The sequence below is a fragment of the Idiotropiscis lumnitzeri genome, chromosome 1 (assembly GCF_059441095.1).
Source record: "Idiotropiscis lumnitzeri isolate Australia: NSW breed Sydney's pygmy pipehorse chromosome 1, RoL_Ilum_1.0, whole genome shotgun sequence".
Taxonomy (NCBI): Eukaryota; Metazoa; Chordata; class Actinopteri; order Syngnathiformes; family Syngnathidae; genus Idiotropiscis; species Idiotropiscis lumnitzeri.
This window is the reverse complement of record NC_142391.1, coordinates 16,468,308-16,487,464: the sequence shown is the minus strand read 5'-3', so window position 1 is coordinate 16,487,464 and position 19,157 is coordinate 16,468,308. Positions and strand designations below refer to the sequence as shown.

The 19,157-nt window shown below is 40.8% G+C and overlaps 1 protein-coding gene across 1 annotated transcript; it reads left to right on the top strand.

Annotated features, from left to right (window-relative positions):
* Positions 1 to 2,179: 2,179 nt before the first annotated feature.
* LOC148343428 (potassium channel, subfamily K, member 16-like) lies at positions 2,180 to 8,843 on the top strand. Its single transcript, XM_088303920.1, has 7 exons — positions 2,180 to 2,328; positions 3,311 to 3,384; positions 3,467 to 4,055; positions 4,734 to 4,848; positions 4,931 to 5,097; positions 5,767 to 5,935; positions 6,905 to 8,843. Exons 3-7 carry the CDS (start codon positions 3,843 to 3,845, stop codon positions 7,111 to 7,113), a joined length of 873 nt encoding a protein of 290 aa, XP_088160046.1. The 5' UTR covers positions 2,180 to 2,328; positions 3,311 to 3,384; positions 3,467 to 3,842; the 3' UTR covers positions 7,114 to 8,843.
* Positions 8,844 to 19,157: the final 10,314 nt, after the last annotated feature.

Sequence of the window (19,157 nt, the reverse complement as noted above, 5' to 3'; positions counted from 1 at the left end):
TTAAGAACGAGCTAATATTACTTCCTTACACAGTTTGTCCTTTTTGTGACATTATATTTGGTAGTGTGCCTTGAAATGTTCAGAAAGTTTTTTGAGAATTAAAATACAATTTCATCTAAGTCCTTTTACACCCACCAAGTTTCTTCAGGTGTGTCCCAAGGCTCTGTCCTGGGTTATCTACCTTCTCCACCACCATACCATTTTTTCCTACGTTTAATATCCTCTTTCATTGCTTCACAGGTAACAGCCAGCTCTACCTCTCCTGCAAACACACAAATTTAAGATCACCTTCTCATTGAAACTGCACCGCATTGTACTTTTGATTTATTGTATTTCTTCTGTATACTTCTCTTTTTAACTCTTGTTTTATTATTGTCCAAATGTCCTTAATAGTCTAGAAAGGCACTTTCAAATAGAATGCATCATTATTATGAATACAAATTTTGTGCTTTGGCTCAGTAGTTTAGGAAAAAAACTGGAGCGACTGATGGTTTGAAACATGCAATTCAAGAATCAACACTGCCCTCTAGAGGGAACAGGAAAGTGTCTTTTCCAGAGCCTGTTGACTTTACTGATTGAGAGTGAGCAAATGTTCTGGCAAATAAAAACTCCATGTTATAGAAGCCTGATTATGTACCACAAATGAGCTGAATCGTTTCAATTCAATTTATCATTTTAGGGGGGAATGCAGACCAGCATGATCTGTCCAAAATTCATACTTTAAAGCAATCTTTCTGTTGTCTTTTGTGTACCGCCGGTAATTCTCGGTCAATCCTCCAAATTGACCTTTTGAGTCGCTGTTTGCTTTGGCAGGTATTAAAGTGGATTTGGATGTCTTGTGGTTTGCCACCAGATATCCAGAAAGGCTGAGCTCTTCCAGTATACACAGTCAGACTAGTTGAGTGAGTTTCTAAGAACATCACACAGAAAACAAAGTCAGGAAGAAATTTGCCTTCTGACGTTCCTGCTTTTCCTTCCACTATCTACTTCTTTCGTGACGAAGGCTCATTTGCATGTTGGTGGTGATGGTGAGTGTGCTTTGACCGCAAGTTCCTTTTGTCACTTCTCATTGGCTCTTACCTATAGAAGGAGTTTACATTGAAAAATCGAATTTTTAAATAGTTTTGTCTTTGATTTTCCAAAAAGTGTTGTGACATGTAACTCTTATATTGCAGGTGCTCTTCAAAAATAACAGCAAGTCATTTGGAAACCCCTGCGACCGCAAAGTCAAAGTTGTCCTTCATCCAAGAAGACATATTGGACAATATCCGCGCTCGATAATGGAGACATCGGGAACCAACGATCAAAAGCGGAGCCTAAAGATAGACTCAAGAAAAGGATTCTGTACCAACGCGCATCTTGTTCGAGTCACTGCCAGTGGACTTAATGAGCAACAGCACAATAAAAATCAAAGCTCCTGTCGACCATTTGATCTGAACAAATGTTGTTCTAAGATATGAGAGGAAAGGCAACATGTAGAAGCCTGCTGGCTTCACCATGTCACGAGTTGTATCTTCTTGAGTGTTAATACGTGCGCAAACATGAATTGGATGTGGCACACTGTCAGGCGGCTGGAAATATAAATCGCTGTAAAAAAGAAGCGGAGTCACTTTTGATTGCCTGTGCAGAGGTAATGTTACTTTTTTTTATCATCAACTGGAGTAGATGCCAGGTCACTCATGGTACAATTGTATCGCTATACTATCTTTAATTTTTTTTATCTTTGCAATGTTAAGACAATATATAGGGCTTTTGTACTGGATGTCATTGGATTGTGATTGTGATAAAAAATGTCACACATTGTTTGCTCATTCTTACATGGCTCCATGCAGTTGTGAAGCTTATTTTACTCTGCGCTGGATTCCAAGTCTATAAAGGCTTCCAGTGGTTAAATTGCAGTTCAGTTTCCTGAATGTCTTTGCATATGACAGAGGGTAAACTGTAAACAGCCTCCTTCATATTAGTGCGCATAAAACTGCTTCCTCGAGACCTGCTTGTGCACCTCTGGGCAGACTGACAGGTATGAAGACCTAGTGTTACTTGACTACATTAATGCAAATTCCATCCCTGCGATGCAGAGCCGTCCCATCCGGCTGCCTCGAAGCTCTTGACTGATTCACTGCCTCAGTCAGCATCTGCGGCTCATCAAAATCAAGGCATCCAGCCTCCTCAGAGCCATTGCTGCACACCCACACCACCAAAGAGAGCGACCACGTGGGAACAGTGTGTTCGTATGAATTTGCATTGATTTGTTTGACAGATGAAGCAGCTGCGCAATTTGCATCTGGGCATCAGAGTTGCCTTGGAGAAAGACTGAGTCTTCTTGAAGTAAGATCATGACAGATGATGGTTCTCTTCATGTTTGTGAGTTTTGAAGTTTTTTTTTTCTGTTTGGTAGAATTTAATGCCAAATCAGTGTGGGAAGCCTCTCCTGATTACCCTTGACACTAGTGGTAGGACTCAGGTTAAAAGAAAAGGCATGGGTGGATTTTTAACATTTCCGGAAAAGTGTGTCCATGGTAGTTTTGACTATTTTGGTTGGAGGGATCAAATATTACACCTCTCATTCTAGCAAGCCGTTTTGAAATCCTTCAAACTCCAGCTAGATAAATAAACACACAATGAGTAATTAATCCATCGCAAAAAGAAGGATTACATCGATCCATTTGCATCCATCCCGTCCATGGTCACGGAGTGCTGGAACCTATCCCTGCTGACTTCAGGCGAATCGCGGAGCACAATTCGAACTGGCCGCAGGTCAGTTGCAAGGAATATATCGAAGCAAGTAACCATTCCCACCATCACCAAGTGAGAACTGAAGCCATTTTGATTGCATGCAAGTCTGGCGAGTGTACCACAAGAACATCTGTAACCCTAGAAGGATAGCAGTCCCTGAAAAAAAAATGCTTGGAAATTATCACAGTTGTTGTTGGCCTTGTGTTCTTGAGTCTTTTCATGCTTTTCAAAAATCAACAGCCACAAAAATCCATTAGGTTTCATCGTGTAGCATTTTTCAACTTGTTGCATCTTGGCGCGCTGCCAAGTACCGCTTGGTCCACCTCTCCAAAATGTCAACCCCTTTATTCCCTCTCAACCATAAACATGAACAATTTCTCAATCTGGTGTGGGATTGTTCTAGTGCGTGTCACCGGCTTAGAAAAAAAATGAAGCTTTCAGACTCAATATTTCAAATTGTCCACATTGAATGACTCCCCTTTGACTCGTGTCAAGCTGTGGCACCAGACTTGATTATTTTGACCATCTACACGAGGGTGTTAAATCATTTGCGCCGGATTTACATTCTCCCCAGCTTTCCACTCGACTTGTCGCTGTCCTTGCAGTGCGCAGCACGACTGAACTGCTCAACCGCCTGACAGCAGTCAGGTGAAATATTAACTTTTGTTCTACTGACAAGATGCTTCCTTATTAGTAGAAACGGTTGAAACAGTTGTCTGTGTGTGTCCAGATGTCGCCCTAATGGAGAAGAGGTGTTTAGTCATCACCCAAGCGACCCATAAATCATGTGCCAGCAGATACTGGGCGCTCTGACCAATCAGAGGAGGAGCAGTGAGTGGTGATGCGCTACCTTTGGAGGGCAATCCACTGGTCACAAGATGCAGCTTGCCTATAGAACAATACTTGTGTTATAGAAACTCGGATATTAAGAAAATACTTGGGGTTTTTTTGTCACCAGTAATGGCATCAATCTCCATGGGATTTGTTCATATTTGCTGATCTTTGATGTCGACTCAAGGCCTTTGACGTTAAATATTTTCTTCCGATATACGTCTCAGTCTGATCACCAGCCTGTGTGGCCATTTTGGCTAAGGGGAACGTTTTTGATGGCGAGTATCCAGCTGGTCCGTGTCAAAGTGAGCTGGACGGTACTTTTGGCTCTGGCCCACCTCACCTACCTGCTATTTGGAGCCATCATTTTCCAGATTCTGGAGCGAGAGGCTGAGAGCAACAATCGGAACCACTTCCAACTGGAGAAGTTGAATTTCTTGGCTAATTACACTTGCCTGGATGGACCGGCTTTGGAGAAGTTTGTTCAGGTTTGGCTTGTTTTTATTTCCTGTCTGCTGTTGGGAAAAACCTCGTCATTAATGTGATGATAAACAGACAGCTTAGTTAATGTAGCTGCAACCTTGTCACAGACTCGAGTCTATTTTAATTGTTGAGTAAATTTGAGGAGGAAAAGATAAAATGCAAAAGATCAATAGCATTAAAGGGTGAAGCACATGCTCATAAAATGATCGAATAAATCAACAACCGATCAATCTTGTCAGGGTTTTACTGTGAATGCATTCTACTTGTTCGGAGAGTCAAAATCACATCATATAATTGCTGCTTTAGATGGATAAAAAATAATAATTATTGAAACAAGTTACATTTGAATTTTCTGAGCGCCGACCTAACACTCTGCAATTTATAAAAAGCTCTAATTCGATATTGATGCCATCGCATCGCCGTAAACTTCCAACCATATTATTTTGTCACGCAAAGCAAATTCCGATGTCATCACTGATCCATGCTCAAATGTTGTCTTGACATTCTGTGGTAGTTTTTGCCAACCTTTACTGAGCCAAGGCACCTCTGGAAAGATTTCATTACACTTCACCAAATAAGCTTGGCAACCGAACATGTCGTTTAGAAGGGAACGGCAATTTATAGTTTTGTGTGAAAAAAATATCAATTATAATGTTAATGACCATATATGGACGCATTCGCAGGTGATTTTAGATGCCTGGGAAAGAGGCGTGAATCCCTCGGGCAACTCGACTAACCCCAGTAATTGGGATTTCAGCAGCGCCTTCTTTTTTGCCGGCACTGTGGTCACAACTATAGGTGAGAGCCGTGTAGGCCTATTAAGCCGATCGTTTGAATGTTCCGACCAGTCCTGAATGACAAATCCTCCCTTGATTCACAGGCTATGGCAACCTGTCTCCCAGCACTGTGTCCGGTCAGGTGTTTTGTGTCTTTTATGCGCTGTGTGGCATCCCGCTCAACCTGGCTTTCCTCAAACAGCTCGGAAAATGTCTCACCATTCATCTGGGTCGTCTAGAGCGAGGCATGGTCTCTGTGGTTCCACACAAGGTAATAAATAATACATCGAGAATGAACATCTTTGGGTGTAACATCGGTTTTGTTCTCAACTCAACTAAAGTTATAAAGCACTTTAAGACAACCAGGACGAGTACCAGTCAAGAGGCAAGCGGCAGCATTTTGGCCCAACTGGAGACACTTGATGGAGGATTGGCTGACTCCAAAATGAAGCGCATTCCAGTAATCCAGCAAAGATGTGACAAAAGCATGAATTAGTGTTTCAAAGTGCTGTTGAGAAAGGAGATACATTATCTTAGCCAGCTGCCTAAGATGGAAAAAAAAAAGATGGATTTAACAACAGCACCAGTTTTGCCGGTCCAATTTAAAGTCACTGTCCAGTTTAATCAGAATCAGAATCAGAAATCCCTTTATTGTTATTGTACTCAAGTGTGCAACGAGATTAGAGATAGACACAAGTTTGATATTGTTGGCATCAGATAAGGGGGCGTGGTGAGCAGGATGAGAAGTACAAGGACCACTGGGACTAAACACCAATTTTTTGTTTTTTATTTTAATTGAAATTCAAGAAATGAAGTGCCATCCAGGTCTAGATGTCCTCCAGTTCAAAGCGACTTCAATGAGGAAGCATTTTGTTGTTGTTGTTGGTTGTTTGGCTCAGTGTGGAATGTTCATGTTTGCGTCTGCTGTGCTCCTCCGTAGCAAACTGTCGAAGCGTTGGCAGTGAGCTCCTTCTTCATCACCGGTAGTCTGCTGTTTTTGGTCATCCCCCCGCTTCTCTTCAGTTACGTAGAAGGCTGGACATTTGGCGAGGGCTTCTACTTTGCTTTCATTACTCTCAGCACCATTGGGTTTGGAGATTATGTGGTGGGTGAGTAGAGTTTTTAGTCATGTACTTCATACACAGATTGGCTAGGGTGAGGAAGATCACGAATAGATTACTTTGATACATCATTCCTGCATGGTCAATGCCACATTCACAATTGGCCCACAAAGGCATGGTTACTAGTCCCGTGTAGTCAACTTGTTTCGGGAAAACATAGCCATCGCAACAATATATCCAGAACCTTCATATGAACTCTGTATGGTCATCTGTGTGTGTGTCAAATTCTCAATTCTTCTCTACTCTGACTTGTATGTCGCACCCTCGCATTGCATACAAACACAAGGCATGAGAGCACGTTACTGAAACACGACAGTCATCAATTCTCGTTCAAATCTTAATAAATCTTACTTGTAGCTCCTTTGAGCTCCAGTGTCAAACAAATCAGGGCTGATTAGGAGGATTATAATATGTGTCCACATCCTAAATCACCTTGAACATAAAATTAAACATTGACAACATTGACATTATCCCCAAGGTTCTTCAGAATTCTTAACGTACAATCGATTTTACCGTACAGTATTTGCAAATTTGCAAATGTCATACAAACGAGGCTGTTTGAGTCATAAACTAGGTTTTCACACAGAAAATTATTACTTAATGGTATAATATACTATTACTATGATAAATAGTTATTAATTTTGTAATTGTGTCACTACTCTATGTTAAATATTTTTAAAAAATATTGGAAAGAAAGAACTACCGGTACACCAGAGGGGACCGTTTTTGTTGACTGGCTGCAGTTTATATCATTCAGGTCGCTGGCGGTTGCCATGTCAATGACACACTGAGCCACTAGTGTCCTAATTAAAAGCCAGCGTACCATCAAGATAAACAAGCATAAAATGGTAAAACAAACACATATTGTTGATTTAAGGTTGATCATTTGACTTTAGAGTAAGTAAGTCCCAGCAGCTCTTCGAAGGAAGTTTGCTAAGCCGATGTTTACTCTCGCAGGAACCGACCCGGGAAAGGAGTACATCTCTCTGTACCGTAGCCTGGCAGGCATATGGATCATCTTCGCCTTGGCCTGGCTTGCGCTTATCCTCAGCATGGGATCAAGAATCGTGGCTCACGTGATCGGCTTGACTCAGCCCGGTTTTAAGAAACAACAGGAGGAAGAGGATGTGTCATCCAATAAACTGGAAGACACCTCAAAGATCTGACGCATGAGCCGGGTTGGAATATTCTCATGGTGAAGTGAATTTGAAGTACATATTTGATGCGGTTTTGTTTTATTCCCTGAGGGAAATTCAATTTCCACTTCAGAATATTTACGTGGCATGCATTACTGTATAAAATGTACTCATTCTCCCCTTTAGTCATTAATATTGTACTTTGCAATCCCATTTTGCTAAGGCAAGCAAAACACAATTGTTTGACAAGTCTACCTCAATAAGCCGTACGGAGTCATCACACAATGTCTAAACTTTTAAGTCGGAAAAAAAGTTGGAATTGCTATGTAATTTTTGTAATTCTTTAGATTGACTGAAATCGTTTTGTTCCGTTTTGTATGTGCTGTTTATTGTAACAACTCAAGAGGCTTGAACATTTAAATTCTTATAAGTGTAACGTGTATACTTGACGTTTTTTGGGGAAGAGCCGTATCAAACAATGCCTTTATAAAGATAATAATGGTCCATTTTGATTGATGCTGTTTAACTATGTTTATTATTGTAATTGTAGTTTGTAGTGGTGTGGAACTGTGTTGCATCCTACTGAGAATTTTGTGATACTTTACCTATTTAGTCATCACGTATTTTCAATTAAAGATTGTCAAAAAAAACACTGTTGTTCTACACCACTACAAACTAAAGCCACAATAATAAACGATACACGCTGGATTAGTTCAATTCTATATTAAATTTATTAATCTATCTTCTGCTTAAACAACCATTCACATTTACAATCACACCTGGGGTCAATTAAGATTGCTCAATTAAGCTAAGGTAAACGGAGGGACGGGGAGAACATGCACACGCCACAAAGAAAGTCCGGAGCCCAGAATCGAACCCCGGACCTCTGCACTGTGTCTGGTCATAGGCACTATTCCGAAGGAAACAACAAGTGAATCCCTCAGGCAACAGAAGACTCATAAGAGGGAGCTAAATAAGGGGTAGGGAACTCTGCTGCCAGTTTGCACCTGATTTAAATGATCAGCTCATCGGCAAGCTTCAACATCAATCACCTTGTCCTTTTCCCCTAGGAATAGCATGGCTCCACTGTGCTGAGAAAACAAAGCTTACACAACCCTTTTCAAATATCAGGTTTTGTGATATAAAAAATGAGATTTTCATCATTAATGTGGCCCATAACTTGTAATAGCGGTGATCCTTTTCGAGAACATAGGTGGAAATATCTCTTTTAACTGGGCGTAACGCTACATTCAAAAATAACCATTCCCATTCAAAGTCATGTAAATGCGAGTCAGCAGATGCCTGGTAGCTTTTAAGTGTGTGATGTTCAGATGGGGTTTTTTTTTGTATTCAAGTGGTTAATTCGAAACCAAGGCACATGGCCGCTTGAAAGAGGGTGTGCCGACTTGTGCACATTATGTCTACTCTTTATTATAATCATTTATTTCTTCCTTAATTGAGTTGTACAGATTATAGGCCACATTCATGGTGTAAAGAAGTTTAAGAGTGATTAAATCTGTCTTGATCCTTTTTATTTTACTTTTATGCCACAAAAAGATGGCATTTGAACAGGGGTGCATAGACTTTGTATATCCACTGTGTGTACGCATTAAGACGAGTCAACATCCGTGTTTGTGTGCCGACGGAAAACTCCGGTGAATAGAGCGTGTTTGTGCTATCTAAAGCAAACACATTAATCAGGTTGTGAGGTAGCCTGAGAGGATATTGCATGCAGAAGTGATCCTAGAAAAAAAAAAAAGAGCAAACCCGTCACTTTTTAACGCTCGTGTCACTTTGTTTGATATTTGTCCGGTATTCTATGTTTCCTAGCTGAAAATAGTCACATCTGACGTCATACTAAGGTCGAGCCATGGCCGACATCTTATTCCTCTGAAGCAAATTTGCATGAAAGGCCTCTGATGTGATTTTAACAGTCGTGCGGGTGGAGTTTGATTTGCCTTTACGTTGGGGCAGTCAACTCACATGCCTTGTTGTCGAAAGCCCATAGCTGTGGCGTCTACCTGGAGTGTCCCCCGTACAAATCTGCCTCAGGGAACCAAGATGGGAATAAAGGAAATGTTCAATTTGGCCCGAGTGCCCTCCATCCTTACGCTGGGGGCGGTGTATGTGGCCTACGTGCTCATCGGCGGGGTGGTATTTTGGAAGTTGGAGGGGCATCTCGGGGAGAAGGACATCAGTCTGTTATTGATGAACAGACAGAAACTATTGTCGACGTACACGTGTCTGGACCAAGATGGCCTCGAGGAGGTTGCTCAGGTGAGGAAGGTCACAAATTCTAATCACTCTGTTGCCCAACGTTTTAATCAAAGCGTGTCGGCGGACATTCATTCAGCCATCTGCATTCCAGAGGTGGGCATTTTTCCACATTTTATCGGTCCGTCATTTGTCATCGTCAGCGGCCGTGCTACCCGTCCATTATTCGTCAGTCCAATTTTGCAAAAGTGTATTCATTAGTTGGTCAGTCGGTAGTTCGTCAAGTAGTCCGTCAAAAGTCTGTTGGTCCGTCAGCCAGTCCATTTCAAATGCACTTATTTGCCAGTCTATTGAATTGGAGTTTTAACTCCAGAAACGCCCTCCATTTTTTTTTTAAAGTGTAAAATGTCTTCGCTTAAATAAAACCCAGCGCAAGTAGCTCACTCCAATTACTAGCGATTTATAAAGACCGTACTATTTGTTCTTCTTCTTTGGCGCATACCGCCACCTACTGTACAGAAAGCGCAAAGCGTTTCCATATATAGTCGATGCCCCATTATCAAATCTCTGGAATCTCCATTTCTGCCTTTCGGTGTTCCTTCAGAAAAAAAACCCAAAAAAAAGCATTGTTCACAGCGTGGGTTCAGTTCCCACTCGGTGACCGTGTGAATGATAGTTTGTTGAAATGCGCCTGCCGTGTGATGACTGATGGTGACCATTCCAAGGGGCCAGAAGTCATCTGGGGTCGCCCTCTGAACAGGAGGATGTAGATAGAAAATGGATGTATAAAGCACGTAGAAGAAATGAAAATAGACAAATGCAAAAGATAGGATCTTGAGAGTGACATCTGCTGGAATCATTCCACACTGAAAGAATAGACAAGCGCTGCTTAAGGATTCCATTCTTAAGTCTACTATTGCCTTCACTGAGGGTAGCTTATCACCCCGTGCCTTCAAATGGGGGACCACCTGATTTCCATCTGACCGCTTTGCTTTTTTTGCTGTTTATACAATTTGCTTTCAGACTGCATGTCTCCTATTAAAATACTTCAACAGATGCTCTTTCAATCTGTTGCTATGCAAAACATGTTGGTTTGTTTTTTCCCCTCTGATTCTACAGCTGCTTTCTTTAATGCGTCCAAGTGACCCTGGGAAAGAGTTTAGTTTTAATTTAGCCTCATATCCTTTTGAAATTGGCGTGTAATTATCACAATTCCTCTAGCTGTCTGCTGAGTTGTTATTTACAGCATGTCACACATATTGAAAAGAGATGGGCCGAAAAACCCTGAGCGTGTCCTGTTCGCAGTTGGGCCCTTGGGCCACATTTGAACCATCATTCACTTCCAAATGTGCACCACATCCTTGAGTTTTATTTATCGCACATCCTTGCCAAAGGAAATTTTGCTTTGTTGATGATGACAGCTAGAATAACTGCATGTCACGGTTTTACTCTCAATTTTCAGTTTTCACTCACAATAGCGGCCAAACAAACTGCTCTTGCCAAGCTAAAGCCATCGTTCAAACTGACACTTTAATAATCACTTCCTATCATTAGTGGAATCAACATCCTATTTGGGAAAAGAAACTCGTCTGGCAATACCAAACAACCTAACAATCACAATTATGTGAAAACGCCAGCTGCTCATATTCACGTGAATTCATATTTATTGTTCATATAAATAGCCACACGGCACGACCGTTGCTGCTCATTCTGCTCATTAATATTCCACTTTGCTGCCATTTTTCCATCGTGAGAGCAGGACTCAGACTTATTCTATAATTAATGTTTATACTCTTCTGTTCTGCCTTGATTAATTTTATGAATAAACAACTGTTTTCTATTTAATGTGTCACGGTAGGTTTGTCAAACGATTATAATGTGGTGAATTGAAATACAGAGGTTGCAAAAGTACTCACGCTCTCTCTTATATAGAAGCAGGCTCATAATATTTTTTTTTACTCTTAATTTTAAACTAAACACATTTTGAAAATTTGGCACAACAACAAAACAAGTTCTCTGCACACAAAATACTTTTCTAAATTAACTTAACTGAGTGAGGAAAAGATCTCTGGACAAACTATAAAAACATTGTGTTTGTTCTTACAGTGTTGCTGGAGTTGTGAAGTGACTTCTGAAAATTAGTAAGTTAGCTAATGACCAGATTTTAGATTTGACCATTTTCTAACACTATAAGCTGTTTTTCGGGTTAGCACGAGCGATGGATGGGGTGGAATATCTCGCTTCTCTGTTTCTTCTGCGTTTACGTCATTTTGATGTTGGGACTTAATTCATGGAGGTTAAAAAAAAAGACAAGGGCCGATTTCGACAAAGCATAAAGCTGACTTTAGTGATCAGTTTTCGAATGTTGGGACCAAAAGTACAAAGTTGTCAGAATTATAAATGGGCCTACTCAATTGAAGTTCAAAGCCTTGGAACAAATATGTCTTAAGTACAGAAAGCTACTGTTGAAATGTCACATTTTCCAAAGATTAGAGGTGGTTGTATTGCCTCATTGTTGATCTATGTAGATCACAAGCTCGTCAATATGAGACTCTTCTCTTTCCTGCTTGTATTTCACACGGACACGATGACTGTTATGTAAGTCACAGATTGCCGAGTTCTGATAAGTGTCTGGACCTGAGCACAAACCCCAAGAAAACAAACATAAACACTGTGTTGGCAGGTATTTTGTTTTTTGTCTTCTTTTTCTTCTCCGTCAGGTTATTCGAGATGCGTCCAAAGTGGGCCTGAGTTTGAAAGGCAACTGCACCTCAGACGGATTCTGGAAATTCACCAGCTCAGCCGTGTTTGCCGCCACTGTGGTCACAACCATAGGTTAGTTAGTTAGTTAGTTAGTTAATTTTGCCTGTCCGTTATGCTGGATGAAGATGATGATCTTGCACTGGCAAAAATGTCATGATGACCCATAAAAGTGCACCAATAACGGGGGTCCTGCCCGGGGGTTAATTCTCCCCCTCCCCGCACGGCACCGGCCTCACAGTTGACGTAATTATGGCAATATCGATGCTAGTCTCCATTAGCCCATCGTTTTGTATTTGGCTACCGTATTTTAGTCACTATTCCTGTCATAAGGATTCATTCATGTTCATGACATTTTTTTCTTTCTCAATTTGTTTTATGTTGCACAAATTTGTGTGTGGCGCTGTACTCCTATTTTAAATTATTTATTTGTTTTTGTTTTTTTTTTACTTTAAAAGCTCAATAATTTTAATTCCGTGAGTAGTCTCATCTGTGCTGTAATAATCACTCTTTCCACTAGGTGGTAGTATTACACAAACCACACCATCCTGAAGGAACCGAAACTGGAGCGTCAGCTCGACTGAAATAGTTTTTCCATAACTGTGGTCATTTGTATTGTACGGACATAAAAAGGCCCTGGATACGGTTTGCTCTCTAGTCTGAGTTTAAATGCATTAAAATTCTCTTTTACCACCACACTTCTTTTTCTGAATTGAAAGAGTGTACTTATTTCAGAATCAGAATCAGAATCAGAAATCCCTTTATTGTCATTGTACTCAAGTGTGCAACGAGAGAACTCCCCTCTCCAGTGCAATACAACAATAATTCAGATAAATATATAAATTAGATAAATAAGAGAATAGTTAGTGCAATGGAAAATAATACTGAATAGGATATATAAAAACACATCACGTTGCTGTTCTGCAACGTAAGGGTGGTCGTGTGTGTGTGTGAGAGAGTTTAGAATGGAGATGGCTCTTGGAAAGAAACTGTTTCTCAGTCTATTGGTCCTTGATTTGATGCACATGTAGCGCCTGCCAGAGGGCATCAGGTGGAACAGGTGTGAGTTTGGGTGGGTATTGTCTTTGACGATATTGAGATTTTCCCACGTGGAAATAAACATATACACCGTATTGTACATACTGGATGCTTGAAAGGGTCACTGTGGCCCTTCCAATAGTCTTTCATCGTTTGTTCATCGAATCGAAAGTCTCCGAAGAGCAATGATAAAGGCAGATGGGAGACACAGGGACAGAGAGAATGGAAAATGACAACATGCCAAAGGCCACAAATATAGAGTCGTGCTAGAGGGAAAGAATAATGGGTGAGATATTTGGAAAAATGCGAAATTCCAAACAGTGGAGGAGGACAGAAAAGGCATTCTGTGTGTTTTTCTCCTCCTCTGCTTGGTTATGAGAAAGCTATGGGGAGTGAGAGTGACCGGATTACAACCATTGCACAAGAAAAAAAAAAAACTCATGCATGTTCGGCCACGGTTCAGGGAGGACTCTTTATACAAGATGAATGGTGCTTCTAATTTCCACGTTTCACTCACTTAATGTATGAAATGAGCTGTTTATATAGTTTAATATATGCAACATGCCATCCAGACTGTCATTCTGGAGTGTCAGCTTGGGACACATGATAACATTAAACCTGTACAAGGAAAAGGGTCATAAATTTTCCTCATGAACTGAACAAATGTCATTTTCGGATTGGGCAATTCACAAAAGTTGGTTGTGTAATTTCCCATTTGATGGCTGAGCAGGGCCAACAGAAACCCAAATTTTAGTTTCCAAGCAAATTAAAAGTATTTTTTCCCATAACATGGTGCTCCCTTCTAAATCTAAACGCTCCCTTTCACAATGTTCATAACATTCGAGTTATACATGAATGTTGCAGCAGAGAATATTTAGCATCAACTCAGTCTTACATATAGACACCCTCAATGAATTGCAACATAGAGGTCCAGTCTTTTATTTGGATTTCAGCTTTTATTTTCAGGTGCTTTCACGACATGCACAACTTGGAAGGTGTTATAATTACCGTAAAAATTTTTGTGACTGACAGATGTGACATAAAATGTGTAGAGCAAGGAAAACAGCAGAAGTTAATGACATATACATCATGGCAGTTGAAACGAAAACTCCCACAACACCAGAATCTATAAGTGTTCGTTACATCACAACCTTTGGAGGGCAGAAGTGAAGTGAAGGTGTCCCAATCTCCTTTTTGCGTAACATTTCAGAAGCAAAAGCAGACTAGATGCACCAAAAAATCCAAACTACTCATTAGCGAGACGAAAAGGAAGGCCAGGCTGAAATCTGCTGAAATGTAGACGAACTTCAAAAGATTCTGGCATAACGTGTTCTGGATTGCTGATGCAAATCTGAACCATCACCAAAGTGATGGAAAATTTGAAGCTTGGGGCCAGAACAGAGCCGCTCATGTACTCAAACATTCACAATTATCGGTGAAACACCGCATTGTCTTGCATGACTCATTAATCGTTGATGACAAAAGATTGTGGCAGCAAAATAAACTGAGAAATCAGAAACATTCCAATTTAAAGAAAAGTTCCGACCAGACTGACTGATGATGGCCTCCAAAAAACACTTCAAAAACAACGAAGAAATAAAAATGTGAAAAAATAAAACATTTTGTCATTCATCGCTATCGTACAAGTCTGAAAATAATTTCACAACTGTGATTTAGACTTCAGACTAGCTTGTCGTGTGTATTTTTGTTCATTAACAGAAGAAAAGGACACGGCAATATAGCACATTTTCAACGCCGCCTATCCCGTACAGTGTCACGGGAGGGTGCCGGAGCCTATTCCAGCTGAGTTTGGGCAAAAGGCGGACTCTACCCCAAAACTGGTCGCCAGCCAGTTGCAGGGCGCACACAGACACCGCCTCTGAGCGGGAACCGATCCCACGCTGCCAGCACACAGGTCACGCGAGTGAACCACTACGCCATCAATGACTCAAAACAAAATAATACACCTTTATTTATGTAGCGCATTTCATAACAGCTGCAGCTGTAACAATGCACTTTACATATAACATAAAATCGTAATAATTCAACAACAAACACTGAAAGCAGACAATTAAAAACACAAATGAATGATTCTAACACAGGCAACAGACATCAGAAAACAGCAGAACAGTGACAGTCTCGTGTTGGGTCGACATCGAATAGAAATGTGACTCCAAACGGGTTTTAAAATTGTACAGGAGGGGTTTGTCTAACATCTAATGGCAGGTCATTCCAGATCGAAAAGACTCGATCCCCGTCGCTTTGTAGTCAGCACCGGGCCGGTACACTCGGGCGAGGCCATTTCAAAGATTTGAAGACTAATCGACGTATCTTAACATGAACTCTAAAATGCACTGGGAGCTCTTCATATCAGATCAGATCTAACAAAGTGTACTATCATGGAATATTGGTTCGACTTAGTTGCGGCTGAAAGTACTTTAAGTTAGTCATTATTTGAGGGTTTCTTTTTATATTCTACATCCACTCAAGCTAACCGCTAGCTAACATTAACTTTTCCAGGCAATATCATATTACATAGTCATAGGCTTCTTATGATTTATTAGTCTTCAGTTTATCTTTGGTAGGTGTAAATGTATTAACCGTTGCACGGTGGGAAATCCTGTTAAATCATCCATCCGGTGAGTGCGGCCATAATGATCAGTAAATATTGTCCCGTCAGTCAGAGTCGCCTTGTTAAATTAATATTTACGGTCGTAGACTGTGAGTTTAATTACATACTTACTCAAATGAGCGTTCTCCGCATCGATTACTACATAAACAATGCTGTTGAAATATGCTAACCGGCGTTTTCAAACAAGGACGCTAGCTGTTTTTCCTTCCAGCTAAGCTGTCACATTGTTTACAAATTGTTTTTCGAGCTTTCGCAATCATTTCTGTGTGGCCGCACGACAATGTGACTGACTCTGACATTGACGAGAGGGAACCTTTCGTGTTAAATACTCCACTACTACAATAAAGTACAACCAAACTCAGTTTTGCCTTTTTAGTAACATGCTAGCAGAATATGTGAGCAGGCAACGTCTTCTCCTAACTCAGCTCATACGGTACTCTGAAAGAGGCTACCTAAGTAAAATGATGAAATCTCAATTTAAGACTTCTTTTTGAAGAGGGGGCTATGTGGCAATGATCGAGTTTGAGGTTTTTTCTGCATGGATTCTGCACTGATCAACCGGGACTAGATCTGAGGTGGACCACTCCCCAAGGGGTCCTCCATATGTGGTCTCTTCTCAAGATTTCTAGTTTTTCCTAAATGTTTTGGTTGACAAGCCGAGCGGAGTTAGATCAGTGGATGTAGCTGAGCTTTTTCAGCTGTGGGCCTGTGAAGCCCTTTGAGACTCTTTTGGTGATTAATGGCTACACAAAGAAATATTGACCTGACTTGACCGTACTGTATGCAGTCTACTGGAATTTGTTGACCAGTATCCATTTTGTACTGTGCTTCTGTGGCATCATCTCCTCTGCATTCACGTGTCGGTCGTGAGTGCATGGCCCTTTGAAGTCTCAAAGGCTTCCTTTGAAACTTGTTTTGCTTTTATATTGACCACTTTGGTTGCTTCAAGTTTGTGGAATCATCTCTTCAGCATTCACGTGTCAGTCCTGAGTGCAAGAACATTTTAAGCCTTTAAGGCTTCCTTTGAATGTTTGTTTTTTGCTTTTATTTATTTATTTATTTATTTTTTCAAATGATTAATGAGAATGTCATGTGTGAAATGTAGCAACTCACGCCACTGGAAAGTCCAACTTTTCAAACCCTTGAGGGAAAACATCAATCTTCATGCTTGTGAAATGAATAATAATAATACTGTAATTGTAATTGTGTGGTCAGCCGTGGCTCAGCGGTAGAGCGGGTGGTCACTTCACCCACTTTGCCTCCAGTGCCCCTCACATTGGTGTGTATGAAGTGCATGAATAATGTATTCATTTTGAGCGCTTTGAGTGTCCCGTTGTCCAGAATCAATCTGATGCATTTTTATATTTATTTTTATTTTTTTTATTATTTTTATTATTTATATTATTTTTATTTTTTATATTATTTATATTATCATTATCTGTTCTCATTAGATGTTGTAGGAACTTAAAAAAAAATGGTTCCATTAGTGACCTTCCAGCACAAAACAAATCTAAGAAATTGAGCTATATGCATTTTGAAAGTGCACTAAAAATGCTTTGTCAATTTACAGATTAGGAATTAAATGTCCTCTTTTGTCATTGTTGTTTTTATGATACCTTTGATATCCTTTAATCGGATTCGCAAGATAATTTGGGTTGGAAATGTTCCCAAGCTATTTTTGTTGGCAAGAAAGAACTATTTTTTAATGAATATTCACTAATATTCAATATATAAGATGCGTTACAATGAGGTCTCCGATTCTCCTTAATTTGATCTGGAAAACAGCTTCCTGCCGATTGCTTAGTTCTTGTTATGTGGGCGTCCTAGAGCCTCTCTTCATTGTGTTTGCTCCAACGAAATTGTACCCCTGAAGTTATTCCTCCTCCACGTCCTAATTCTGATCGCCTAACTATTTGAACCATCAGTGGTTTGAGGCCTAAGAAAGCGGGAAGAGAAATAGTAAACGTCTCCTTGCCTATATTATCTGGTTGCATCTGCCATTTGATATAAAATATGTGCAGTGGAATCCTGCAAAATCACTTTACAGCATCCACGGATTCAACTGGTGTCGATTATAACAATGAGGAGGCCTCCGCATCACAAATTCCTCATCACAGTGTACTGGTGTGTTGCCAGGTTCTCACGGAGTACACACACACACACACAAAAAAGCCATCTTGTCAAGTCATGTAGTTCAAGCCTAGTCTTTCATACATTTTAGCCAAACAAGGCCCAAGTCCTAAAATTGGCAACTTGAGTCTGACTTGAGCCAAGTCATGAGTCTTGAGTCGCCAATCTTCTGGTTCGTGTTGGGTACCCCAAAAATCGGTAATTATTTTTCAGGAAAAGCTCGCTTCCGTAAGTTGTTAGGTTTCAGGGCATTTCAAGGCCCTGAAAAAGTTTTGAAAAGAGCCCACTTAGTACACTCAAGGGTCATTATTGCTTAGATGTGTACTTTAAAGAATTCCAAAGTGCTGAATGTGAAGTTGTGGTTTGGAGGCAGATCTCACTTTCATCTGACTCTTTTTAGTCACTGGAATCCTCCTTTTTTCAGACAAAGGAAAGGAATGACTGTGGTTAGCGTTACACCGAGGGCAGCACGGTGACCAACTGGTCAGCAAGTCTGCCTCACAGTGCAGAGGTCACTGGTTTGATTCCAGTTTGCATGTTCTCTGTGCATAGGTTTTTTTATGGGTTTCCTCCCGCATTCCAAAAACATGCATGGAAGGTTAATTGAACACTTCGTACGCGTGATTGTGAGAGTGGAGGGTTGTGTGCCGTGCGATTTGTTGACACGACCGCCCGGACATGGCTGCGATTGGATGCAGCACGCCCGCGACCCTCGTAGGGATGAGCTGCTTGGATGGATAGTGTGACACTGATCAACTTCTTTTGTTGGCAAGAACATTGGATGTGACAGCAAGTTACCAGGCTGGTTATTCTTTAACTGCTGTGCGTTTAGGGCGACACTCAATAAAAACATTCTTGGAACCCGTTCAAGAGACAAACAGCATTTCGTGACACTTGTTGTGACACACATTTAACACACTACATTTTTTCCCCTCTCTTTCAAACGAGTATGTTGATCTGTTTGCCTTATGTGTGTCCCTTTCCTGACAGTCTGATTGGCCCTCAACTCTGCTTTGTGAGCCAATAGGACGACAAAACACGGCCTGCCTCCAACTTCTGTTTACATTAGTTGCCCCCTGTCTCCCAGTCTGTGCAATACAATTCACTGAACGCTGCACGGCGACCCTGGTTAACCTCTCCAGCCACTCACTAACTTTTTTTTTCCGACCTGTTTTTTTTTTTTTTTACTTCCATCAGCTGATCAATGTAATCAGGCCACTGCTGAGCTTGCAGAACGGCACGTGTGTTACCACAAACTCATGCATCCAGAGAGTAGCGTGAGCGCTTTGGGCTAAAGTGA

Bases quoted from the DNA above. Each gene is read 5' to 3' on its own strand.
- LOC148343428 (XM_088303920.1), top strand. From the start codon at position 3,843: ATGGCGAGTATCCAGCTGGTCCGTGTCAAAGTGAGCTGGACGGTACTT. The intron at 4,056-4,733 runs GTTTGGCTTGTT...ACGCATTCGCAG, and splicing joins CTTTGGAGAAGTTTGTTCAG to GTGATTTTAGATGCCTGGGA. The intron at 5,098-5,766 runs GTAATAAATAAT...GCTCCTCCGTAG, and splicing joins TCTCTGTGGTTCCACACAAG to CAAACTGTCGAAGCGTTGGC.